Source organism: Phasianus colchicus, chromosome 35, assembly GCF_987193195.1.
Source record: "Phasianus colchicus chromosome 35, bPhaCol1.hap1.1, whole genome shotgun sequence".
Lineage (NCBI taxonomy): Eukaryota > Metazoa > Chordata > Aves > Galliformes > Phasianidae > Phasianus > Phasianus colchicus.
In genome coordinates, this window is record NC_143470.1 from 1,112,690 (window position 1) to 1,130,611 (window position 17,922).

Consider the following 17,922-nt stretch of genomic DNA (forward strand, 5'->3'; position numbering starts at 1 on the left):
GCAAGGCAGAGCTGAGTCTACAGCAGCTGTGAGTCTACAGCAGGGAGGGTTTGTGGGGACAGAGATAGTGACAGGGACATCTGCAGGCAGCAGAGACATAATCAGGGAGAGGGAGCTACCCCCAGAAATGCCATGGGGCTGGGGATATGGGCACCTCTGTGCCATAACTGCAGTGCATCTCTTTCCCCCGTAGCAACCCTGTGATCTGCTGTCCATCTCCAGCATAGATCTCCATCCTTAGTATCTTTGGAATCCTACAATGTGCCTTTGAATTCATCAGCTTTGGGGTCAGCATTCAGCTGCAGTTCGGACACTGATGTTGCAGATTCCGTCCTGCATATACATCAGTGGAGGAAAAGCATCCTATGTCCTTACGGTTTGGGCTCTGTTAAATGCTGTGTTTGGGGTGGGGAAACAACCGATTCATATCAGGACTGCACATTTTTAGGGCATTTGAGACTCTCCCTGGTGTGCTGTACCGTGCTGTAGGCTGCCCTGCACAAGGACACAGCTCTGCTGTAAGAGCTCTGCAATCCAGCATCCTGATGGAGAAGTCGTCTAAGTGCTAATGAGATGGAAATGCTGCTGGAAGCTGTATGTGGGCAGCTGCAGTGAGACTTCTGTGTACCTGGCAAGAAAGGGGGTGCTGAGATCTTCTTCAGGTACGTGAAAATTTAGAGTTCTGCACCTTGAGCCTGGATTCCTGTGCTCTCATTAGCATCCAGAGTCATGTAGGGGAACATCTGAGTTCACACATCCTCAGAGGTGCAAGCACAGGGCAGCTGAGAGCAAGACTGATGGACACACCAGCTGTCCTCTATGCTGTATGCCACTCCCTTTGTCTCTCAGCACCCGGATTCATTATTTTTTTTAATTTTTTTTTTTGGCTTGATGGGCACTACAGATTTCAGCTTTAAAAACACTTCTCAGTTGTGGTGGAGCAAGTAGAAATAGTTAAAATCATATCCACAAAGCTCTTCGGTCAGGTGAACTGGGAGTAACCATGCTGAGGAGCGTTTTATCATGGGTGAACTGAATCTGAGTTCACACTGAAGTTCTGTTTACCTGTTGACAGCAGGACTCCTTCAGAGTCCCCACCAGTCTCCCGATCCTTATTGCACCCTCAGTTCGCACCAACGAGAGCTCAGGCAAGGGTCTTGCAAAGGTCTCCATAAAAAGGAGGTAGGTTGTTTTTTTCAGAGAAGTACACCCTCACAAAAAAAACTGGTTTTCCTTCCATAAGTAGGTCACTGTGTCCGGAGACGACAAAGGTCCAACAGCAGCTCCATCACAGACTTCTCCCTCCTGACACTTGCAGACACACGAGAGTTGCAGCTCCTGCACTTCCAGCTCTTCCTGGGCATCTGCCTGGTTGCCCTCCTGGACTACAGCCTCTTCATCACAGCCGTAGCCTGTGACCACCGCCTGGACTCCTCAACCTGGTCTGCATCTCCTCCACTTGCCCCAAAGCCATGGCCACTGCTCTCTTGGGCACCAGGAATATTTCAGGATGTGTTGCCCAGGTCTTTCTCATTTTCTTCTTGCTTACAGCACAGCACCCCCTTCTCACTGTCGTGTCATATGAACGCTGTGGCCATCTGCAAGCCTCCACACTGTGGGACTTTCCTGAGCTTGTGGCAATAAGCACAAACTCCTGCCTTAGGGGAGTTTGAGCCATTATGACTGGCGTCTGTGTAGCATTCGGGTGCTGTCTTTTTATTCTGTTCTCCTCTGTGCAGATCTTTTGTGATGTGCTGGAGATGTTCCCTGAGTACGGACGACACAAAGCCTCCCTCACCTGGCCCTGCTCTCCCCGTTCATCAGCACTGCTGTGTTTGCCTCCATTAAGCCCCCCTCCATCTCCACTCCATCTCTGTAGCTGGTGGTGGCAGTTCTGTACTCAGTGGTGCCTCTAGCAATGAAGCCCCTCATAGACAGCGTGAGGAACCAGGAGCTCAGAGGTGCTCTTCAGAACGTGATTTTACAGATGTTTCGTAATAGAGATACATTTATCCTCTCCCTCCACAAATGATTTTTGAGGCAGACCTCATCCTTATTCCATCATCTTTATTACAATAGTTATTGCCTACCTTTATTGCCATCAGCACGTACTGTGTTATTAGAGAAATGTTTGCATTCATTCTGCTTCTGCTGAGGAATGAAACTACTCTGCTAGCTCCTGAGGCCGTGACAAACTCCAGGTCGGTGCTCTTATCGTCTGCTTTATTAAATCTGATCTCCACAACGTGCTGCCTGAAGACTTGGCTCTCCTTTCGGAGCTGGTGCCAACAACAGGGCTGAGCTGCTGCACCACAGAAAGTTTGTTGCTCCGTGGATTTGGAAGAGAAAAAGCTCATCACAGCACTGTGTGCTGTCAGACACTGAAGGTAGGATTTAGGAGTAGTCTGTTGCTGCCCAGTAATGGCAGAGATGGTGAATGGTCACTGAGGTGCATCCTTGTGGCAGTCCCACGTGTGGCAGGACAGAAGATATCCTCCAGGGAAGGAATATGGAGTTGTCTGGAGCTTCCAGGAGTTCTCCGTGGGCACTGTCTGCCAAGGATGGGCAGTGACTGGAAGCCCACGAAGTGAGAGATCAGTCCAGGTGGTTCCACTCATAGGATAGTGCCATAGTAAGGTATCCACAGGGAGAGAAGGACACTCATTCCTTTGGGATTCAGTGGAATGGAGAGAGGTTATTTTCATTCCCAGGGAGAGAGACCTCCAGCTGCAGTCAGAAATATGCCTGGAAACTTGCATCATCCCTAGAAAGATTCCCTCGCCTTTTAAAGCACTTGTAATGACTGTCAAAGGAAGGAGGTTAGTATTTGTGGCTGCAAACCAGTTGGGTCTACTTCTCATGCTTTGTCGCAGCTGCCTGCAGGAGCGTTGAAATTATTTAGTTGAGTCTGAACTCGGGCTGTCCAGGAAGGCAAGATTTCAGTGGGTCTATCTTGGATCTTCAGGTACAGCGTTCTCAGAGTCAACTTGCCTGTCTGACATGAAGGGACTCCAGCACAGCCTGGCAGGAGGTCATCAAGGATCCCTGAATAAAGATTTCAGACAGCAGAGGAAGTGCAGAGAGTGCAGAAGGGGAACAGACTGCCCTGGGAACAGATGGAGACTTGGCCTGTTGGTGCAGGAATGGAGCCACTAAAGCCAAAGCTGAGCTGGGGATGGAACTATCCAGAGATGGGGAGGGCAGCCAGACTTGTTGAAATACTTTGTCCTGAGCACAAGGAAGACAACAAAGGGAAGAAAGAAAAAAAAAAAAATCCAAATACAAAGACAGTAGAAATACAGAAATTCCTCAGATGAGTTTCCCCAGTGAGAGTGCTGGTGGGAAAGGTGCTTTGTTAAGTGACTGGACATGCATTTACTATATGTACAACTATATGTATCTACATATATATATATATATATATGCTCACATGGAAGGGTAAAGAAGGTGTGATGTTATAAGGGAAAATTTGGCTATCCAGAAATAGAGCATTTCATGGAAGCTTGTCTCTCTGATTTTCTTTATTAAGATGTCAGTATCTCATAGCGTGATTCTCTGTGCCAAAAGGGCTAAGTTTGGGGGCCGTTTTTAAAGTTGTTATCAGTGGTGTGGATGAGAGTAGTGAGTGCACTCATTAAATTTGCAGACAATGCCAAGTTAGGTGGACCTATTGATCTGCCTGAAGGTAGGGAAGGCAGGGGAATCTGGATGGGTTGGATCAGTTGGCCGAGTCCAATCATATGACATTCAGCAAGAGTAAGTGCTGGTTGCTGCACCTGGACAAAAACAACCCCATGAAGTTGTAAGGGGTTGGGGAAGAGTGGCTGGAAAGGTGCCTGACAGGAAAGGACCTGGGGGTGTCAGGTGCCCAGGCAGTCAGAATGAACAACTGCCTGACCTGCGTCAGAAATTCACATATAGGAGTTGCCAGGGAAAGGTTGTTTGAGGTTGTTTATGGAGAAAAAGGAACTGAGAGGAGATCTCATTGTTCTGTACGACTACCTGAAAGAAGATGATATTGAGGAGGGTGTCCAGCTCTTTTCTCAGGTAACAAGTGGTAGGTAACGGGTAACTACAGCCTATGGAAGTGGCACTGGGTGCCTGCGGTAGGACAGCGGTGCTCTGCCTAAAAACACTGAGATTGTGAGCACCTCTTCATCAACTGAAATAACAAAATACTATTAATGGAATGTCCGTGATTTGCCATATCAAGAGTTTTTCAGAGTGTGAATTAATAGCAAATGCATCTTCTCCTGTACTTGCATTGCCCTGTGTTTGTTTTGCTGTGTACTTAATCTTCCTCATCCTTCATGTATTTCTACATGACCTTACTAAACTGTCAGTGTCTAAGACAATCTACCCAGCAGTTGGTTTGGCTTTCTGTGTCAGGATCCCCATGGTGTGCTTAGCACTGAGTCGGTGAACCTCATTTCAGTTAATTTAATTGGCATGCATATGTTGTTCCTTCAAAAGTAATGCCTCTTAATTCTATTTTCTCCCCCTGTTCCTTTTTGGGATAAGATGTGAGTGAGCCAGGTGATGGTGCTTAGCTCTCTGCTGCTGTCTGACCAACAAACTCATCCTCTCCCTCTTGGGATGCAAATACAAGGGGGAATGCAGAGAGCTTTTGCAGGAAATGGAATTGGAGCCCAGTGCCTGAGCCAGGGCGGCAGCTGTGTGCGAAGGGACCTTCAGCTGCAGGGAGATCTGAACAAAAACCTTCAGAGGGGGCTGCACAATGAAGAATGCCCTGCCCTGTAGTTCAGGGGATAGCAGAAGCCTCAGAACAAGTGAGCAATCAAGCTGACTGCTGACCGAACAACGGGTAGCACTAAAAGTGCCACCAGAGGAAGATCTTGTCTGTTGGATCCCCAAAGGGTATCTGGGGACTGGTGGAGTGGGAATTGAAAAATACCCACTTGGAGGCTTTAGATAAGAGTCAAAAAGGAGGTGGGGCTTTTCCTAACATCCTCAGAGATCTTCAGAAGCTGCCTGGACATGATGATGGGCACAATCGTTTGAGTGTCCCTGCACGGGCAAGGGTTTGAGCAGATGGACACTGAAGACACCTCAGCTGTCCTATGAAAGAACTCATTTTCCATTATTGCTTATACTTTATGTATAGCTATATATATTGAAATTAGATTGTCTTTCATTCTAATGTGGTGATGGCTTTGAAATACAAGGACTTGAAAAGTCTATAGCAGATTTTGGGCAGCCTGGTCTAGCATTAAATGAGGAGGTTGGTGGCCCTGCATGTGGCAGGAGGGTTGGAGATTCATGATCCTTGAGGTCCCTTCCAACCCTGGCCATTCTGTGATCCTGTGATCCTGGAATCCGAACGTGCAGAGGTATGGAGCATGGCCATTTCACGTCTTGGCATGCATACGTTGTTCCTTCAGAAGTACTGCCTCTTAATTGCAGGGGAACCACAGCGGGTACAAAGAGCACAATGACACTTTTTAACAGAGCAAATTCTCTGCTACAAAACACCACCGTTAGCAATGCATTTTCTTTTTTCCCCAGCAATGAACAATGCCTGCGTTCCACGCTCATAGAAATGCGCAGCAGCGGAGGTGACCCACTGTCTCCACCCACGAGAGGCACCACCCACCGCGTCACTGCATTCACACCCACTGTTTGTTCTCCATGAACACCCAGCAAGCGTCAATGAATGCCAGCGGGCACCACTTTTTCTGCGTGGAGCAGATTTGGTTCCACGGTCTCTGCTGTTCTCTAGCGCCCTTGGTCGGTGCTAACGGTTTGTTCCAGGGGTCTTCTTACTTCATCAGGGGTCTCTGAGAGTCTTCATCACTTGTCCTTCGGATGACTTTTCACACTGCTCGGTAGGCAGATGGAGTAATTTATGGGTACAAAGACTGCAGCTCTCGTCTGTCCAGCCACCCGCAACACCTCTGAGCCTTGCCTTAAAGATGAGTTCGTTAAAGATAATTAGACATCCCACTCCTGAACAGCGGGATAATGCCTTTACAACTCAAAACTCCTTGGCAAGAATATCAGTAGGCTCATTATGTTGAAAGAGCAATTCTTGGTGCTGGACAGAGTGATAGAAAATTTACGGAGAAGTTAAATAATTAGCAATTTATGTGCATAGCTAGCAACAATTTGTGTTTAGCCAGTATCCGTATGTTCAGTTGAGCACTGGGAGGATTTGAACCTGAAGTACTCAGGAACCAGGGGAGGAAAAGATAAGTGCCAGGTAATAGGGCATAAAGGATATGATGCTGCTTTCTGCTTGCGCTTCTGCTCGCTTTATCAGAGGTGCCATTCTGATAAATTATTTGGGTATTTCCAACACTTGTGTGTAGGCTGAGCCGCATGTTCTCTTATCTCCCAGCATGTATCATGGTGAAGGGCCTGGCTCTGTATTGTCCATCACCTCCTCATAGGTTCTGGCAGGCTGCAATGAGATCCCCTTCAGCTTTCCCTTCTCCAGGTGGACAAGTCCATCTCCCTCAGCCTCTCCCCAGGGCAGATGAAGAGCTCCAGCCTTGACCATCTTGAGTGATCCTTCTCACATCCTCTCTGTCTTGCTGACATCATTCTTGTGTTGGGGATATGAAATCTGAAGGCAGCATTCTAGATAATGCCTTCCCTCCATCTTCTGGCCACGGTCTTCACTCATGGGTTGAGAGAAGGATATGGAGATCTTCATAATTACTATCACAAGTAAGACAGACACAATTTGGGGATGTTTAATGTAATTACTGCTGATTAATAGCCATGCAGAGCAGTGAGGCACATTGCTGGCCTCCCCATACTGGCAGCCTCCTTTCCAGATTATTGCCCACCAAGACCTTCTCCACAGGGCAGCTCTCAGCCTGGCAGCCCCAGCCTTTGCCCCGGTCAGAGATAGAGCCTTGCTGTAGAAAACATTTGCATTTGTCCTCATGGCCTTTCATGAAATGCCTCTCAATGCACTCATCATCTTCCTTGAACCCTCTTCCCAAGCAGTGAGGCCTGGAGTCCTTTTCAATAAAGACTCAGGCAGCAAAACCATTTAGTCCCTCAGCTCTGTCTGTACCTGCTGTCACTAAACCAGACTTTCCACTCAGCATCAGCACAGCATGTCTGTAAGTCAACCCCGGTCTCCAGTGTAGCACCCAAAACTCTTCTTTTTTCTCTTGATTTTCTTGCAAAGACCAGCTGCAGGTAAGATTTGCCTCTGCTAAAACCATGCATCCGCCACAAAGGCAACTGAAATAAATTTAATTTTTAGAGCCTCCTGGCAACTGATCTGTGGGTCTGTCAGCAGCCTGTGCCTACAAGAGCCTGGCCCTACTGCTGCCCACGTGGCACCACAGCCATGCTGTGAAAGCAGCACACATTCAGTGGTGGGACATGTTCTCCCATTACAAGAATGATGACATCCTCAGCGTCTGCATCCCGTTATCTTTACTGACAATCTGGAAAGGGGGATCGAGCGTTCCCTCAGTAAGTTTGCAGATGAAACCAAGTTGGGAAGAAGTATTGATCTGCTTGAAGATAGAAAGGCCCTACAGAAGGATCTGGACAGGCTGGATCAGTGGACTGAGTCTAACTGTATGACCTTTAACAAGACCAAGTGTTGTGTCCTGCACTGTGGTCACAACAACCCCATGCATCACTACAGGCTTGGGGCAGAGGAAAGCTGCAGGGAGGAAAAGGATCCGGAAATGTTAATTGGCAGCTGACTGAATATGAGCCAGTACTGTGCCCAGGTGGCCACGAAGACCAACGGCACCCTGGCTTCTATCAGAAATAGCGTAGTCAGCAGGACCAGGGGGATGATGGTCCCCCTGTACTCAGCACTGGTATTGCCACACCTTGAGCACTGTGTGCAGTTTTCAGCCCCTCGCTACAAGAAAGACATTGAGGCCCACAAGAAAGACATTGAGGCCCTGGAACTGGGTTGTTTAATCTGGAGGAGGCTCAGGGGGACCGTATCACCTTGCTCAACTGCCTGAAAGGAGGCTGAACCAAGGTGGGAGTCGCCTATTTCCTCAGGTAACAGCGACAGAATCATAGAAGCAAAGGTTGGAAAGGACCTACAAGATCATCTAGTTCAACCATCCTCCTGTCACCATTACTACCCACTAAGCTACTAAACCATTTCTTGTAGATGCCAAATGTCATTCAAGACAAGTCCCTCTTCTCATTGACAACTTGCTGTCAAGCTCCCTTTACCATGAAGACATTCCCCACAATATTATCAACTCAACATTAAATTTCACTTTCATACAGAGCGCTTTCCCAGGCACTAATAGATCAAGACTAATTTTGAGCATCCCTTAAGCCACCAGAAATAAAATTACTTTAAGAAACACTTCAGATAAACTGCCTCACACTCTTTAAGACATTCATTCAAGCTGAATAGTCTTTGTTGCCTCTTGCAATAATTCAAGAGACAAGCTACCACTGGGAACAGCGTGAGTCCTTCCACCCCTTCCAGCTGACAAAAATTCACAGAATCACAGAATTGCCAGGGTTGGAAGGGACCTCAAGGATCATGAATCTCCAACCCCCCTGCCACACGCAGGGCCACCAACCATTCCACCTAATGCTGGACCAGGCTGCCCAGGGCCTCATCCAACCTGGCCTTGAACACCTCCAGGAACGGGGCATCCACAACCTCTCTGGGCAGCTGTTCCAGCACCTCACCACTCTCTCCGTAAAGAACTTCCCCCTGACATCCAACCTAAATCTCCCTTCCTTCAACTTCAAACCATTTCCCCTTGTCCTGCAGTTATCTACCCTTTCAAAGAGTTGATTCCCCTCCTGTTTGCAGGCTCCCTTTAGGTACTGAAAGGCTGCAATGAGGTCACCCTGCAGCCTTCTTTTCTCCAGGCTGAACAAGCCCAGCTCCCTCAGCCTGTCTTTGCAGCCCCCTGATCATCTTCGTGGCCCTCCTCTGGACCCTCTCCAACAGCTCCCTGTCTTTCTCGTACTGGGGGCTCCAGACCTGGACGCAGTATTCCAGATGGGGCCTCACAAGAGCAGAGCAGAGGGGAACAATCACCTCTCTGTCCCTGCTGGCCACCCCTCTTTTGATGGAGCCCAGGATCCCATTTGCCTTCCGAGCCGCAAGGGCACACTGCTGGCTCATGTTAAGTTTTTCGTCTACCAAGACCCCCAGGTCCTTCTCCACAGGGCTGCTCTCAAGGCCCGCTCCTTCCAGTCTGTAGGGATGCCTGGGATTCCTCCGGCCCAAGTGCAAAACTCTGCACTTTGCCGTGTTGAACCTCATCAGGTTCACCCGGGCCCACCTTTCCAGCCTCTCGAGGTCCCTCTGAATGGCATCCCGTCCTTCAACCGTGTCAACCGCACCACTCAGCTTGGTGTCATCAGCAAATTGCTGAGGGTGCACTCGATTCCGTCATCGATGTCATTGATAAAGATGTTAAAGAGCACCGGTCCCAAGACAGACCCCTGGGGGACGCCGCTCGTTACCAGCCTCCACCTGGACATGGAGCCATTGATGACCACCCTCTGTCTGTGGCTTTTCAACCAGTTTCTTATCCATCGAGTGGTCCACCCATCAAATCCACATCCCTCCAGTGTGGAGATAAGGATGTGGTGGGGGACCGTGTCAAAGGCCTTGCTCAAGTCCAGGTAAATGACATCGGTCGCCTTTCCCTTGCCCACCGATGCCGTCACTCCATCATAAAAGGCCACCAGATTGGTCAAGCATGACCTTCCTCTGGTGAAGCCATGACAGACTTCAAGAAGACCCTTGGGGAAAAGGAGGAGAAAAAAATACACAAAGAGCAAGAACTACAGACATTAAGATGTATTGCTCATTTCCCCATTTGGCAAAGCTGCCAACCTACCACAGTTCCATGTGGGAATTACCTCCTGGAGCCCCACGGCCTCTACCCCTGTGCCAGCTCAGACAACGTGACTACAGACCTGCGTGCAGCAGCTTGCTGCTTACTGAGCAGTTGGAAACAAAAGATCATCCTTCCTGATCCTGAATTCACGGCAGGATCGGGGCTCTGACACTGTTTGGTACAACCTGCTGTCAGCTTTCAACAAAAGAACTGGGGGCATCCTGCTTTTCCTGAGTTCAATTCCCTGTGCAAGAAGCTGCTACTGGGAGGTTCTTACACAAAGTCATAGGCGTGAGGCCACGCAGATTTCCTTTTACCACATCAACTGGAAATAGTTTGTGTTGTGCTTGGAGGCAAAGGCTCTGTTGAAGAAACTGCAAGGTTTACACTGAGTTTGCAACATAAGCTGCTCATTTACCCCTGTATAGCCCCGTCCAGGACCATGGTAGGGTCACTAGGTTAACTAATCAACAAATAAATCAAGATCGTAGAATTGTCAGGGTAAGAATAGATGAGAAATGAGTGTTGAAATGCTTGAGCAGAGATTTTGGCTATCAGATAAGAGTAAGTGCACGTGTCTTTTCAGAGAATTAAGGTAAAGAATGAAGATTACCTGAGGCATGACGAACGAGGACAATATGTTATGGAAGGAACCGAAAGAGATGATGAGCACATTGTTATCCCCCCCTTTTTGCTATGAAGTCACCCCTGAAAAAGTGTATAAATACCCTGTGTGTATGTTGGGTCTGTGGACACTTACTAGAAGTGACCCGACCCTGCTGTTGTAGCAGAGTCTGATTTAATAAAGCTCCTTGATGAACAGCTGAGTTCGAGTCTCACTACAATCCTGTCTCTAAAGGCTCATAATTATCATAGCATGTATGCTGCTCTCTTACCAGCACTACTGATGGCATAGTTTTCCCTTAATTAAAAAAAGACAATAAGTCGTTTTCCCTGTGCTTGGTTGCACTTCTTCATTCTTGCTGCTGTATTTTATTTGTGATAGGGTTTCTGGGTTGCAAGTCAGCTCTTCTCCGGCTGCTGAGATCTGGTTCCTCTTTACGTGCCTGTTCTCTCAGTGTAAACAAGCAAAGCTTCTCCAACTCCGCTGATCACAAGGCAAGAAATTGTCAGTACATTGGCAGTCATGGCTTTAAGCTGTGCCAAGGGATGTTCATGTTGGATATTAGGAAAAAAAAAAAAAAAAATTCTCAGAAAAGGTGGTGAGGCATTGGAACAGGCTGCCTAGGGCAGCGGTGGGGTCACCATTCCGGGAGGTGTCCAAGGGATGTGTGCATGTGACACTTCGCACATGGCTTAGGAAGCACGGCGGTGGTTGGACTAGAGCTTAGTTATCTTTTCCAACCTTAATGATTCCACGATTATAACACCCAAAGAGCCCAGCTGTAGGCGGGGGGAGATGGGGAAGATGCCTTCCGGCACACGCGCGGACTTGCGGCCGCGCTCCGATGAGTTTTGACCGCGCGGGGCTGCCGTAGTCAGTTGTGGTGCGTATGCACGGAAACTTCCGGCTGCGTTCTGATGCCTTTTGTCCCCGCAGAGCCGCCGTGGTCTCGGTCGCAGTGCGCATGCGCAGAAACTTTCCGGCCGTGCTCTGATGCCTTTTGTCCCCGCGGAGCCGCAATGATCGGACGCGGTGCGCATGTGCAGAAGCTTCCGGCCGTGCTCTGATGCCTTTTGTCCCCGCGGACATGGTTGGACGCGGTGCGCATGCGTGGAAACTTCCGGCCGCGTTCTGATGTCTTTTGTCCGCGTGGAGCCGCCATGGTTGGACGCGGTGCGCATGCGTGGAAACTTCCGGCCGCGCTCTGATGCCTTTTGTCCCCGCGGAGCCGCCGTAGTCGGTCGCGGTGCGCATGCGTGGGGTCGCCATGGAGTCGGAGGGTCCCTCTGAGCCGGGTTTCGTGGGGATCCGCTTCTGCCAGGAGTGGTGAGGGAGGCGGGGCGCGGCGGGACCGGGACCGGGACCGAGCCTTGGCCCGGCCCAGCCCGGCCCCGCGCTGATTTCGCGTCTCTTTAGCAACAACATGCTGTACCCCAAGGAGGACAAGGAGAGCCGTGTGCTGCTTTACGCGGTGAGGCCCCGCGGCTCGGTGCCCCCACGGGCCCGGCTCAGCCCGAGCCGCGTCCCTCAGAGCTGGGCCCGGGCCGTGACCCTCCCCGCTCCCATCTCTGCCCCCAGTGCCGCAACTGCGACTACCAGCAGGAGGCCGACAGCAGCTGCATCTACGTCAACAAGATCACGCATGAAGTGGAGTGAGTGCGGACCCCCTTGGGACCCGCCCCCGACACCCCTTCCTCAGGATTCCAACCCACAGAGCCGTCCGCTGCCATCCCTGCCACCCCCTCCTTCATCCCCCCGACAGGACGGCCCCTAAGCTCCTCCCCTCGATCCTCCCACCTCGGCACATTGGTCGGCCCCGTTCTGGGTATCAGTGGAGGCTGATGAATGGGGGCTGCGATTTCAAAAAGAGTGGTGGGGGTTGTTAATAAGGGGGTAATTAGTGAGGAAAGTGCTTAGCAGGTGGCTCGGTAATAAGGCAGGCTGACCGGGGGGCAGTTAACGCAGTGGATCAATTCGTAGGTAGTAAGGATGATAAAGGAATGATTGGGTTACTGACAGTGGTCAAGGTGTAAAGGGGGAGTAATCAATTAGGATGGGTAATAAGGGAGGGCAACTAATGGAGAAAATTAATAGGGGACCTATATTTATAGGCAGTTAATAAGAATCATAAAGGACCTGTTGGAATTGCTGATAAGATTGATTGAGGAATAAATAGAGAGTAATTGATAAGGAGAAGGCAGTAAGGTGGAACGACTCAAGAGCAATTATTAAGAACGTAATAAGAAAGATGACAGGGTCGTTAACTAGCTCGAAGCTCATTAGGAGGGTTGATTAACAGTCTGGGTGTCTCCTCACAGTGAACTCACGCAGATCATCGCTGATGTCTCCCAGGACCCTACGCTGCCGCGCACTGAGGACCACCCCTGCCAGAAGTGAGGACTCGGGGATCCCTGTGGGGACCAGGAGCCCCTGCAGGGATGTGAGGGGCTCCCCTGGGGCCAAGAGATGTCCTCAACCCTGCTGCTTTCCCTCTGGGCTCTGACCTTACCAGTGTCAGGGGCGTGGTATCCCTGCCATGTTGCTGTTGCAGGGCTCTGCTATATCCTGTACATCACCAGTACCCTCCTGACAGCTCCTTTACTTCCCTGTGGGGTTATTTAACATCCCCTCCTGTGGTTCCTGTGCCACGCAGGGCCTCCACGTCCCTGCTGTGTCACTGCTTTCCTTTCTCTCCCCCAGGTGTGGACACAAGGAGGCTGTTTTCTTCCAGTCGCACAGTGCAAGAGCTGAGGTGAGGCACCACCCCCAAGTCCCACAGCCTCCCAACTGCTGTTGCCACCCCTTCATATCCCTCTCCTGTGACCACCGCCTCCCCCTACTCTGCAGGATGCCATGAGGCTCTACTATGTCTGCACAGCCCCGCATTGTGGCCACCGCTGGACCGAGTGATGCCTGCGTCCCTGAGTCTGGCTGTCCCCCCCAAACAGCTGTTGACTCCTGTACAACCCCTTCCACCTGCCAAATTTCTTCTCTGTACCTGCCAGAATGGCATTTGCATACAAAAAAAATGGTTGACTTTTGGCAGTGGGTCATGTCGGTGGATCTGTGGGATAGCATTGGATGGGAGGCAGCTCTGTGGGGCACTGGGCAGTGGGGAGGCTTTGGGATGTGCATGACTGTCACGTGGCTGGGTCCCTGCAGAAATGTTGCACCCATCACTTTCAGCTATGGAGTCTCAGATCCCCTGCAGTGTCCCCACGTGGCATCCCTTGTACCCCCAGAGTGTCCTGATGGGCCCTGAATTGCAGCCCTAGGACCTCCAAATGTCATCCCAGGTGCCCCAGAGGAGCCTCAAGTGCCCTCAACCAAGCTCTTGTCACCTCACTGGATCCTAGGTTCGGCTCCCAGAGATGTCCTGAGCTCCACATTTCCCACTGTGGGTCCCTGTGGGTCCCTGCTGCAGTCCTGGTGCTTTGAATAGCCCCACGGGGGCCAAAACTGCCTTCTGGGTACTCCAACCCCTAGTGTACCACATCATACACTCTGCATCCCTCGATTGCCTATTTGAGTGTCAAATCTCCTTTGCCCTGTCTCAGATTACACCATCAAAGCATAAATTGCCCCAAGAGATATCAAATCTCCTTCACTGATACCCTGAATAGCCCAGTTGGGCCCCAAATTGGCCCCTGGATACTGGAGATATCTCCAGAGAGCCTCATACTGCAGCCTGGTGCAGCTGCAGCTGGTGAATGGTGCCAGCAGAGGCCCCAGGCTGTGCCCTGGCATCCTGAAGCCTGTGGTTGGTAGAAGTCTTGTTGGTCCCAGCAGTGTTGTTTGTTGGGTTTGGCCCAAATTAATGGCTTTGAAACAAAGACTTTAAAGATAATCTTTAGAATTGGCAGAGATGGTTGTTCCATCTCTGTTCCTGTTGCTGCTATTGAGCACTGGCATGGAGCAGGGCTGGGAAGGGACATGTCTCAAGGCAATTGCAACAGCTTTAGGGGGCTCAGGGTGGTTTCAGGTCTGTGAAGGAACCATCAAACTTTGATTAAAGATCAAGAGGCGTTAGTGCTGTGATCATTGGGTTATGCCAGACCTGGAGAACTGGCACAGGCAGGTGTGATCCTTCTGAACCCCTGGTTTCTGAAGCAGTTCTGGGCATCCAGCACTGTCTCAAAGCACTGCTTGTGGCACTTGTCCTGCTTGGGGTCTGTGATAGAGCTGCTCTTCAGCAGGATTTCTGCATGTTTCGCTTCCTGTCCCTGTCATCGTTTGCCAATGTGGACCAGAGAGGGAAGCAAATCTCTTGGAGAGATGAGGGATGTGAGCAGAAGGTCTCAAAAAACCCCATTGTGGCACTCAGGTACACACCAACACCCTCAGCTCACATACTGGAGGAATTCTCCCAATTTCTAAAGCACCTGAACACTCACAAAAGTGCTCACGTTTGGGGTTAGGCTGAGATTAAGCCATGTCCTACAACTTCACACCCTGTGATGAGGTTTCCCTCTAGGAACCTTTATCCTGCACTTGGCAGCTTCCAGAGATCACCAAAGGATCCAGCCATGAGAATTTGGCTGGAAGGAAGAGAGCATCACGGGGACGTAGGAGGGACAGAGCCCCATGAGAGCAGGGCTTTTGGTGGTGAAACAAAGCAAAGTCCAACCCAGCAGATGGTTTGTATTTCAACAGGGCGGCTCAAAGCTAATCCTAAAGTAAGTGCCTGTGTCCCCATCCAGCCTTCAGTTTAGGCAGCAGTGACTCCTAATGCAGACCAAGAGAAATTTTTAACAAGATCAGTGAATGCTTCTCATTTGGGAGACATTTGAGGTGACCTCAAGGTGACAGAATATTCTTGGAGTCAATTCAGGGTAGACTGATATTTAAGGCAGTAAAAAGCTGCACAGAGACTGGTTTCACCCAACATATATAATTTTCATTAACGTGTGGAGCAGTGAATTCTCTGCTGCACCCTTTCCGTGTCCTGATTTCAACTCAGTGTGAATCACACACCAGTGTTTGGTTGTTGTTGAATGATGATTGCATGTCACTGGGCAGGGAGTAGCAGGGGGGAGGCTGCAGTATGGGCTGGGCTGGGCTGGGAGTTGAACATGCCTGCCCTAAAGGAATTTGAGGGTTGGAGATGGAAATGATCCATTTGGAGGCATTAGATAAGAGTGAGAAGGAAGGCAGGAATTCTTGTGACTTGCTGGTTAGAAGGAGAGGGAGAAGCACACTTCCAGCTATGCTGTATTAGAGAGCCAGCAATTCGGTAGAGCATGCTGATTTCCTCTGCTCACTTCATTTTCCCAGCTCCAACCCCTTCCTGTGTCCCTCGGTGTGCAGCATACCCTGATACAGCTGCTCCCCTCATTGCACCTTATCAGGCTCAGTCAACCTGCTGTGCTGGGCAGCAGATGGAGCCAGAACCAGGATCCCGCTTGGGGTAAAGCAGTGTTGGTTCTGAACTGTCCTTTGACTCTTCTTTTCCCACTCCCTGTCCAGCTGGCAGGGGGCAGAAGAGCACAGGAACAGTCGTACAAAGCGTCAGAGAATGGGTAAAAGCACATAGAGCTATGATGGAAGGGAAGGGAAGGGAAGGGAAGGGAAGGGAAGGGAAGGGAAGGGAAGGGAAGGAGGAGAAGAAAAAAGGAGAGGAGAGGAGAGGAAAGGAAAGGAAAGGAGAGGAAAGGAAAGGGAAGAGAAAGGAAGGGGGAAAGGGAAGGAAAGGAGGAGAGAAAAAAAAGGAAAGGAGGAGAGGAAAAAAGGAGAGGAGAGGAGAGGAGAGGAGAGGAGAGGAGAGGAGAGGAGAGGAGAGGAGAGGAGAGGAGAGGAGAGGAGAGGAGAGGAGAGGAGAGGAGAGGAGAGGAGAGGAGAGGGGAAAGGAGAGGAAAGGGAAAAGGAGAGGAAGGGAAGGGAAGGGAAGGGAAGGGAAGGGAAGGGAAGGGAAGGGAAGGGAAGGGAAGGGAAGGGAAAGGGAAGGGAAAGGGAAGGGAAGAAGGGGAAGGGGAGGGGAGGGAAAAGGGAAAGGAAGAGGTTATTAGAATAATTTGAATCTGTGCAGTGTAATGAGAATAAATCTGTCCCCTCAGTTAAAAAGAAAATACAGAGAGGCAATACTACTGGGAGCAGGGACTTGGAGGAATCAGGTACATCTGAGACTCATCCCCTGTGTTTGTGACCCACATTTCTGTGTAAATCCTGGTGAAAATGGGCTCATCCAGGGCTCAGGAATCCAAACTGCTCACCTGGAGCCTTCCAGCTGAGGATTCCCCTCCTCTTCTGCAGTCCAGTTACTTTTCTGAGTTGCTCCCTTTGAAATCCTGACAGCTGTCTCCACTCTGTAACGGCAAGGTGAGGCAGACCCTGCTTTCCTTTTCCCTTTTTTTCATGGCTTTCCAAGGCCAGTGCTCAACTTTGTGTTTTCAAGTAGTGTTAAACCTCTTTCCAGTCCCTGCTTCAACTGGAGATTCAGGCAGAAAAGAAAAATCCCGGCTGCTTCTCTGCCAAGCAATGAAGGGCACTTCCCTTGGGTGCAGAGCAGGGTGCTGCCACCTCTGTTGCATGCAGCCAGGTTCCTTTGAATCACGCAGGGCAGATTCTCAGCCTGAACCTGGCTGCAGGATGACCTTGGTGCACATCTTGCTCTCATAGTGCTGCCTGGATGGCTTCAAGCCAGGCTCTAACTGCTCCATAGGGAGCCCCTCTGAGCACTGGTGTGCAGGGAGCTGTGAGCTCTGCTGCAGGCTTTTCACATCCAGAGCACCCTGCAGGATCCCAGGCTCCCAGGCTGTCCATCTCCTTGCTCAGGGCTCAGTTTAAGCCCAGACCAAGGTATACTTAACTCCTGCTCAGCTGTGTTGGAGGAGCCCAGGGCTGCAGCTCAGCCTTGCCCACAGCTCCTCCTGATGTGCAGCTTGCCTTTCCAGCCCGCCCCACGGACCTGTGTGTGATCTGGGTGCTCAGCTGAAGCCAGCTGCTCTGCAGGATCTTTCCTTGTTTGGTGATTTAGATGGAGGCCCTGCCCAGCACTCCTTGCTTGCCGTGTGGGGTGCAGTGGGGCTGAGCACGGGCAGCACACGGAGCTCAAGTTTGTCATCTGAAACCCAGGAAGAAAACACTCTTATCTCCAGCGTGGTGTTAGAAAGCAACGTTCCTTTATTCCTCATGATGTACCTGGCAACTTGTCAGAACAAGCACGTGCACTCAGAGTTCAGGCTCTACTTTTAAACAGTGAAGACATGCATATACATATTGGCAAACATATTCAATTTTCAAACACTCATTAATCACAGAATCACTCTGGTTGGAAAAGACCTTAAAGATCATCGAGTCCAACCACAACCTAACCAAACTACCCTAACTCTAACAACCCTCCACTAAATCATGTCCTTGAGCACCACATCCAAACAGTTTTTAAACACATGCAGGGATGGTGACTCAACCACCTCCCTGGGGAGCCTATTCCAGTGCTTAATATAAGATTGAATGAGTTAAAAAACCACT

The 17,922-nt window shown here is 50.2% G+C and overlaps 1 protein-coding gene across 1 annotated transcript; it reads left to right on the forward strand.

Annotated features, from left to right (window-relative positions):
- The first annotated feature begins 11,623 nt into the window (after window positions 1-11,623).
- On the forward strand, window positions 11,624-13,497 carry POLR2I (RNA polymerase II subunit I). The gene is made up of 6 exons (XM_031608744.2): window positions 11,624-11,781; window positions 11,872-11,926; window positions 12,034-12,107; window positions 12,774-12,848; window positions 13,156-13,207; window positions 13,303-13,497. The coding sequence occupies exons 1-6, from the start codon at window positions 11,708-11,710 to the stop codon at window positions 13,363-13,365; spliced, it is 393 nt and encodes a 130-aa protein (XP_031464604.1). The 5' UTR covers window positions 11,624-11,707; the 3' UTR covers window positions 13,366-13,497.
- The last annotated feature ends 4,425 nt before the right edge of the window (window positions 13,498-17,922 follow it).